Raw genomic sequence first — 8,470 nt, 5'->3', positions numbered from 1 at the left:
GCAGAGGCAGGCTGTTTTGGTTCAAAGATTTTAAACAGAAAGTTGAAAGCGCAGTAAAGCGCTCACCCAGGTGTCCTCCCAACTAGGTGCGACTGTTATGTTACTCTGGTGATGAGTTCCACTTCTGTGTACAGTGTGCAGAACCATGCTAGTGCTGCAGACCTCCTGACACCTCATCCCACAAACATGACACATTCACCCTGAAGAGATTTGACAGTGACCTCTCATACCCACTCACACCCATCCATTCGCAATTTTCTCCATTGTCTCAGATTCTTGTAGGATGTTATCTTTCACACCAGCGCCCCCTCACATTTCACATTTACACTGTTTCTTTTCCCAATGAGTTTGGCATTTACAGGCCCCAGAGCAGATGTTTTCCCCTCATGGTGTGGTCCATGTTATGCAGGAGGCCGGTCAGCTTAAGCTGGCAGACCCAATGTGGCCATGCTTGTCGGCTTCTGTATTGTCTCTGGCTACTTTCATGGTGAAAGAGAGGAGGTAAACAGTTCTCACAGAGGCCACTTGAACCTGAAAACTAAAAGTATTTCCCATCTGGCCCTGTTGATGACAATTCTTACCCCAAGTACTACTCTCCCTTTCCTTGACCTATATTTTGGTCTATTAGACTTCTGAACTCGTTTGCCATATAATCAGTGGAATAAATGGACATTTATAAAGAACCACGTATTCATCTACTGATGCTTATTCCTTATTTGCCATCCATTCTTCTTTTATTCCCTGGGGTCACATAAGAAATCACAAAAGATCTCACAGAATAGTAGCCACTTCAAAGTGGCTTTGAAATTTACACAGAGGTAGGCTTGTTTGATTTTATTCATGGGGAGATATTTTGAACGCTGTGTTTTTTTAGTCTAATCAGGACAGGTAACATAGTAGGGCCTATGGGTAGAACTGCGGCATGAACTGCCATTTTGCAACTTTTTTCTCATGGACATACTGTCCATGAGGCCCCTCGGCATCCGAGGGCAGAAGGGCCAAGTACACGGGGGTCTCTGCTCCTTCTTTGGGGCTTTTGTGGGCTTTGGGTCCTGTCATGTCGGTTCTCACCCACCCTGGGCAGCAGGCATTCAGGAGGATCTTGTCCCCTCCTCTCTGCTCACTCAGTTTTCTGGCATGGATTCTGGACAGAACCGTGACACCGATTTTCGTCACTCCATATGTATGATCCGGCCAGCCCTCCTTCCTGTGCACCCCGTTCTTCGTGTCTTCCACAAACTTGTTCATGAGCCCCACCAGCTCCTCCTCCGTGATGGTCTCACTCCTCAGTTTCTGCTGCAGTTCAGGGCTGCAGCTTTCAAGAGCTTTGAACCCCATTCCGCTAGACACGTTCACCACTCTGCCTAAAATGCAACACAAACCATTACCTGGGAAGGTGTGTATGAGAAAAATGAATACCCAATTTGCTGAGGTGTTGGACTCAATTCCCCCTGGAGAGCCAGTTACCAGTTTCCTGCGAGATGAGCTAAACCTGTACCTGTGAGTGAAGTATCCGCCTGCAATGCGGGAGACCTGAGTTCGATCCCTAGGTTGGGAAGATCCCCTGGAGAAGGGAACGGCCACCCACTCCAGTATTCTGGTCTGGAGAAGTCCATGGACTGTATAGTCCATGGGGTTGCAAGAGCAGACACAGTTGAGCGACTTCCACTTCACTTCACTATGAGTGAAGGGTATTAGACAGTCTTGTAACCTGCCCTAACCCTGATCCTAGGGTAACTAAAGAGAAAGACATGGTATAATGGGGAGGGCAGAGACCAGGTTCCCATAGGAAAATGAAAACGGTATATTGAGGAAAGAGCTCCGAAGGCTGGAGGAGTCCTTACCGCCTTCAGGAGCAGACAGCATCTTTTTCTCAAAGGTCTCCTCTGGAACCAGCTGAGGACCTTAGGTCACTTGGGCAGGGCTCTATGACAAGTCTGTGTCGACCATAAAGGGCTGATGGGTTTGTGGATGGCATATCCAAGTTGACCAGAGAGCATCAGGTTGAAGGACGGTGAACTCAACTCAGTTCAGAGAGCTGAACTGATGCTTGTTTCTTTGGGTTCAGGTTTATATCAGCTCGGGAGTGGTGACTCACGTCCTGGCTGTATGATGACAGAGGTGGGCAGCGGAAAATGGACTGTTTAAGGGACAGTCACATGAGCATGACACTCTGGGAGTCAAATGGGAAGTCAGGAGGAATTAAAGTACAACTACTTCAGGCTCATCACAAGAACCACTTCCAAACTTGGGAGGCAAATGGAAGCACTGAGCGTCTTCAGGTGTGCTTATTTGAAGTGCTACCTGGCCCCATGAAAGCGAAAGTTGCTCAGTCGTGCCCGACTCTTTGCAACCTCATGGACTATACAGTCCCTGGGATTCTCCAGGCCGGAATACTGGAGTGGAGAGCCTTCCCCTTCTCCAGGGGGCCTTCCCCTTTTCCAGGGGATCTTCCCAACCTAGGGATCGAACCCAGGTCTCTTACATTTCAGGTGGATTCTTAACCAGCTAAGTCACAAGGGAAGCGCAAGAATACTGGAGTGTGTAGCCTATCCCTTCTCTAGCAGATCTTCCCAGCCCAGGAATCGAACCGGGGTCTGGCCCCGTGAGATGAGTGCAAATGGGATGCTGCAGGAATGCAGAGATGGGATCGTCGTTCATCCATGCCTCTCCTACGCCTGCTGTATCTGACAGCATGAGAGAAAAAGTCTTTGCATGGTATGAGTCATATTCTTTGAGCCAAAGGATCGGCACAGAGCTGGTGAGTTGCAGGTAGTAGCCGGGGGAAGTTAGAAAATGTCCTGACGAGGTGAGATGCTGTCTCAGGGCACAGCTCTGTGTACCCGGCAGTAGATCCTTGGGCCCAAGCTGTATTATGGTACTGAAGCAGAAGATACTGCATGATTTGGACTGATGAGGTACAGTCCTCAGGCCAGGGAACACACTTTCATGCTCAGAGTAGAGGTTTGATACAGAATTGGGAACAGCAAATGAAACTCTGGTTGTCTCAAACGTTGGCTAACAGACATTCATGAGCTTATTATGCCCACAATCAGCATGATGGGAGCCTTGGAAGAAGACCCCGGATAGACTCCTCTCTCCTCTGGGGAAGAAGGGATGTGGAAGATGCCAGGGTGACTCTGCAATCCTTGCCCTACTTCATTCCAACCTTCGTCTTTCTGGCCATACTGTAGTTCTGGGACCAGGCTGCAATTATGATATAGAAGTCAGGGGATAATTGGCAAGCAAGAAAGTAACTATCAATTTAGTTTTTTTGTCAGAATTCCAAAGGGCCCGATGAAATGGACTGAGTCTTCACCTATCTGGCCAATTTGGAGGAACAGCAACTGCAGTTGTATTGTCTAGTCAGTGGCTGAGAGAGTCCACCAGTCTGGGCCTGTGTAACCCTACCTGTGTGATGGGAGTGGACTAACGGGAGGCACTTGTTAGGCTAGTATTGCTGAGGGCAGTCAGCATGAGCAGTGACTGAACTTAACATCCCTTTGAAAGATGAGAAAGTACGGGTAAAAGTCGATGAAAAATGGGGAGTAGGGGGAATGGAAATGAGGGTGTTTAAAAGGGTTATGCAATAAGAGAAATCAGTATTATGCTGAGATCAGGAGGCGATATCCTCTCTTAGCTCACTTATCCCAGATGCCTGATAGAGTGAAGCCACCTACAGTCAAGGTCACTCCTGCTTTGGGACCTGCCAAAGTCAAGCATGGCTGTAATAGTTGGACTATAAAGAAAGCTGAGTGCCGAAGAATTGATGCTTTCAAACTGTGGTGTTGGAGAAGACTCTTGAGAGTCCCTTGGACTGCACCGAGATGCAGCCAGTCCATTCAAAGGAAATCAGTCCTGAATATTCGATGGAAAGACTGATGCTGAAGCTGAAACTCCAATATTTTGATGTGAAAAACGGACTCATCTGAAAAGACCCTGATGCTGGGCAAGACTGAATGTGGGATGAGAAGGGGATAACAGGGATGAGATGATTTGATGGCTTCACCAACTCAATGCACATGAGTTTGAGTGAACTCCGGGAGTTGGTGATGGACAGGGAGGCCTGGCACACTGGAGTCCATGGGGTCACAAAGAGTTGGACACAAGTGAGCAACTGGACTGAACTGAAAGTCAAGCAGAAGCCCTGGGATCTCTGTGGGATATTTTCATAAGATGTGCTGATGGATTGAACCAATCGTTAATCACTGAGTGGTTCTCTAGCCAGGTGCCAGCATCTCTTGAGTCTTAGTTTTCAGGTCACATGTTCTACCTACTGTCCTGTGATATGGGTTATCACTGGCCTTGCTGGTAATATCCAACTCTCACATGTAAAAGAGCCATAGGAAGATACTGATACTGATGATCAAGTGTGATGGGAGATGGAGGTAAAGTCTCTGCAGGGTGTGATGCTAATGGAAAATAACTAGTTGATGAAGAACTCGGCATAGCTAACCATGAGCCAGTTTCCATGATGCAAATGAGTTAAACACGGAGGTCAGTAGGCTGAGCTGGCTCTAATTCCTTGGCGGCCTCTGTAAGCAAACCAAAACTGAAGCCTGAAAATGCCTCAAGGTGACCAAATGGGAACCTAAGGACCAATAGTCACAAAGAGCCCCCTGGGCCAGAAGCTGAAGACAGTCCACAATTTCCTTACTTTGCTTTAGCCTTTTCTCCACAATAGTCTCTTCCTGAGTGCCTGTCAGTGAGGCCATCCTCACTACGTCCTGTTCGGTGGTTTCCCAGTCAAACAGTTTTTTGTCTCAAACTCAATTTTTTTTTTGGCTTCTTTTTCTCTCTTAACAATACTAAATAGACTGCACAAAGAGTTTTACGCTAAATAAAAAGCTGAGCGCTGAAGAATTGATGCTTTAGAACTGTGGTATTGGAGAAGACTCTTGAGAGTCCCTTGGACTGCAAGGAGATCCATCCAGTCCATCCTAATGGAGATCAGTCCTGAGTGTTCATTGGAAGGACTGATGTTGAAGCTGAGACTCCAATACTTTGGCCACCTGATGGGAAGAGCTGATTCATTTGAAAAGACCCTGATGCTGGGAAAGATTGAAGGCAGGAGGAGAAGGGGACGACAGAGGATGAGATGGTTGGATGGCATCACCGACTCAACGGACATGGGTTTGGGGAAACTCTGGGAGATGGTGATGGATAGGGAGGCCTGGCATGCTGCGGTCCATGGGGTCACAAAGAGTCAGACACGACTGAGCCACTGAAGTGAACTGAAGGGACAGTAGCAGTTGATCAAGGTGGGAATCAAGGTGGTATCAATAAGGTGGATGAACCTACAGCCTACTATACAGACTGAAGCAAGTCAGAAAGAGAAAGATCAATACTGCCTATTATGCAGGTATATGGAAAGTGGAAAGATGGTGCTGATGAACCTATTTTCAGGGTAGCAGTGGAGACACAGATGTAGAGAACACACTTGTGAAGCCAGTGGGGGAAGCAGAGGGTGGGCAGAATTGAGAGAGTATCACGGAAACACACATACTGCCATATGTAAAACAGGTAGCCAGGGGGAATTTGCTGTGTGCCTCAGGGAGATCAACCCAGTGCTCTGTGACAACCTAGAGGGGTGGATGGGGTGGGAGGGGGCAGAGGGTTCAGGAGGGAGAGGGCATATGTATACCTGTGGCTGATTCATGTGGATGTATGGCAGAAACCAGCACAATATTGCAAAGCAACTATCTTCCGATAAAAAGTAAAAACAAATTAGTATCAGTAGAAACACATGAAAATGGAAGTAGTGGCTTTAGAAGCTGGAATATCTGTTCCTCTAAACTACTCCAGCCCCACTCTGGCTGCTCCTGATGGGAGATGTATTTCTGTACTCTTTCTGTATCTGTGAAATAAATTCTATGCTGATTTTAGATGCTCAATGATCCTTTTGATGTAAGGGAGCCTTAGTGAGAGTCCAGAGGGTGTTCTCTATAAGTAAAGGGCTAAGGTTGGCCAGAGGAAGCTTCAGCCCTACTCCAGGACATCTGGGAGGTAATAGTGAAGCCTGAATGTTCTGCCTGAGAAGACTGTCCTCAATTACTTGTTCGAGAGGCAGGTTACCTAATCCATGTTCACACGTGAGTATGGTGGGGGCCTCGGCCTACCTAGTATCAGCTGGACCTCTGGAGAGCAGGGCCAGCCATGAGGGCTGTGGGCCATGCCTGTGTGACCACCCGTCACCACGAACCCTGGACATCAAGGCTGGGGCGAGCCCGCTAGTTGGTAATAGCCCTTGTGTCTGACACAGGCTGTTTGGGGGAGAAATATGTGCTGCCCCAGGATCTGCAGGGAGACGTCAAGTCACAGCTCCATACCATGAGACCTTTACCACTGCCGAACTGAGGAACTGTCCACTTTTCTGAAACCATGTCCTTTTGAATACAATGGCTTTTGCCGAGTTCCTGGTCCTTACAGTGAATTATTGAACTTGAGGATGGTCTGGGGACTTCCAGAACCTTAAAGACCGAAGTATGTATACTTGGTTTAGCATCTGGAAACCAGTACTGGTAATACACCATGTCAGTACCCTGGGAAGAAACACCCTGGTGACCGGAAGCAGAAAAAGCTTCAGGGGTCTAATAAATGTGGTAGTATGAGTGCCACAAACCCAAATCAGGTCACTCGGAGAGAGGCCCGGGGGAGAGAAGGTCTGGGGCAGACTCCTGAGAGGGCACCCCCCGGGATGGGCATGGAGCTCGTGAAGGGCCTCTTGGAGGAGACCTTTGAACTAAGATGGGAAAAAGAAGAAAGAGCCAAATGTGCAAAGTGCAGATGGACAGAGAGCACCAAGGACTCGGGCAGTGCGTAGAGGGACCAGAGGCCACAGGGCATCCTGCCCAGGGAACACACAGATGGGAGTCAGTGCAGCTGAGAAGGAGACGTAGGGAGTCCGGAGATGAGACCGGATGCAGGTGGGCTCAGATCTGGCCAGAAACCCTGCAGTTTGGGCTCATCATACTCACCTCGGCTTTTTATCAGAGGCAGGAGCTCCGTGCACACATCTCGGGTACCAAGGAAGTTTGTTTTCATGGTTACTTCTGCCTGAATTGCAATCGGTGTGGGATCACCAGCTTTTAGGGTAGAACAAGAATAGCACTAATAAACACAAGCCATATGGGAAAAATGCTCACTTGATACAGTACTTTTTTCTCTGAAATCTGTTTCCGGCTAGTGGTGTTTGGAGTTAGTGAACGGTATTGCACCGATGGGTATTTTGTGGTTTGATAATGCTATATAGTTAAGTAAGATGGCATCATCCGGGGAGGCTGAGTGAAAGAAGCCCATATGACCACTTGTGTACCACTGTGCAATTTTAAATTGGTTTCAGAAGTTAAAAATTCACCCAACTCATCCAAAGTTCAGTGAAACCAATACTGCGGAAATCTGGGCTTTGTCCTTTAGCCTGGTCAAAGCTATTGGAAGGCCTTCTTGCTGGAACAGCTTGTGATCGCGGAGGACCTGTTCTCCCTGTGACCTCTGGCCTGTGCTCCATCCCTAGGGAGGGGGTTCTAGATCCCACAGAGGAGATTCAGGCGATAGCCCCACCCCACCCATATGGCTCCCCTCACAGAGGCTGTAACCACCCCCAGCTCCCACCCACTTACTCTTGAAGCCGATGCCGGCGTTGTTGACCAGCACGTCCAGGCCCCCGTACTCCTTGCTCAGAAAGTCACGCAGGGCGCGGATGCTCTGCAGGTCAGTGATATCCAGCTGGTGGAAACGGGGCTTCAGGCCCTCGGCCTGCAGCTGCTGCACAGCCACCCGACCCCGCGCCTCGTCCCGCGCCGTGAGCAGCACGTCCCCCTGGAGCTGCTGGCACAGGTCGCGCACGATGGCAAAGCCGAGGCCCTTGTTGGCTCCAGTGACCAGCGCCACGCGGGTGGAGGACATGGCCGGTGTGCAGGGCCCTTTGGAGTAGAGTTGCCAAGACTGGAGACGGACGGGGTGGCGTGGCGTGGGACGTGGAGACCCTGGAGACCAACGGGATGGGGCAGCGAGGGATGTGAAGACCCGTCAGTCCCAGAGGCAAAGACCTGTGTCCTCGGACCCAGTGCAGTGACTAGTTGAGAAGGAGGCCCTGCCTTATCCCCCAGTCCCTGAAGGTGGGATCAAATGTTCCATACGGTTAATAAACACCACTGCTTGCTCCACCTCCTTCTTGGTACTGTATCTTGAGCCAAAAAAGAGGACACAGCCTTCTTTTTCTTTAAACTTTTGATTTTATATTGGAGGACAGGGCGTCCCTGGTGTCTGGGACAGTATAGAATCTGCCTGCAGTGCTGCAGACCCTGGTTTGATCCCTGCGTCAGGAGCATCCCCTCGTGAAATAAATGGCAACTGACTCCAGTATTCTTGCCTGGGAAACCGCATGGACAGAGGAGCCCGGTGGGCCACAGTCCATGGAATCCCAAAGAGCTAGACAGGACTGGGCGACTCACACTTTCAAGCTGATTGA

General features: G+C 49.3%; 1 protein-coding gene across 1 annotated transcript; it reads right to left on the bottom strand.

The window, feature by feature from the left end:
* Positions 1-724: 724 nt before the first annotated feature.
* Positions 725-8,096, bottom strand: LOC129552403 (carbonyl reductase [NADPH] 1-like). The gene is made up of 3 exons (XM_055420785.2): positions 7,620-8,096; positions 6,978-7,085; positions 725-1,364 (listed from the first exon to the last, which is right to left on the bottom strand). The coding sequence occupies exons 1-3, from the start codon at positions 7,903-7,905 to the stop codon at positions 904-906; spliced, it is 855 nt and encodes a 284-aa protein (XP_055276760.2). The 5' UTR covers positions 7,906-8,096; the 3' UTR covers positions 725-903.
* Between the last annotated feature and the right edge of the window lie 374 nt (positions 8,097-8,470).

This window comes from Moschus berezovskii, chromosome 1, assembly GCF_049115385.1.
Source record: "Moschus berezovskii isolate FMDL1 chromosome 1, NW_MosBer_1.0, whole genome shotgun sequence".
Classification (NCBI taxonomy): domain Eukaryota; kingdom Metazoa; phylum Chordata; class Mammalia; order Artiodactyla; family Moschidae; genus Moschus; species Moschus berezovskii.
This window is presented reverse-complemented; position numbering and strand designations above follow the sequence as displayed.

Excerpts from the sequence above, each read along its gene's own strand:
- LOC129552403 (XM_055420785.2), bottom strand. The coding sequence starts at position 7,905 with ATGTCCTCCACCCGCGTGGCGCTGGTCACTGGAGCCAACAAGGGCCTC. Across the intron at positions 7,086-7,619 it reads CGCCGGCATCGGCTTCAAGA|CTGGTGATCCCACACCGATT; the intron begins GTAAGTGGGTGG and ends CTACCCTAAAAG. Across the intron at positions 1,365-6,977 it reads GCCTCTGATAAAAAGCCGAG|GCAGAGTGGTGAACGTGTCT; the intron begins GTGAGTATGATG and ends GTTGCATTTTAG.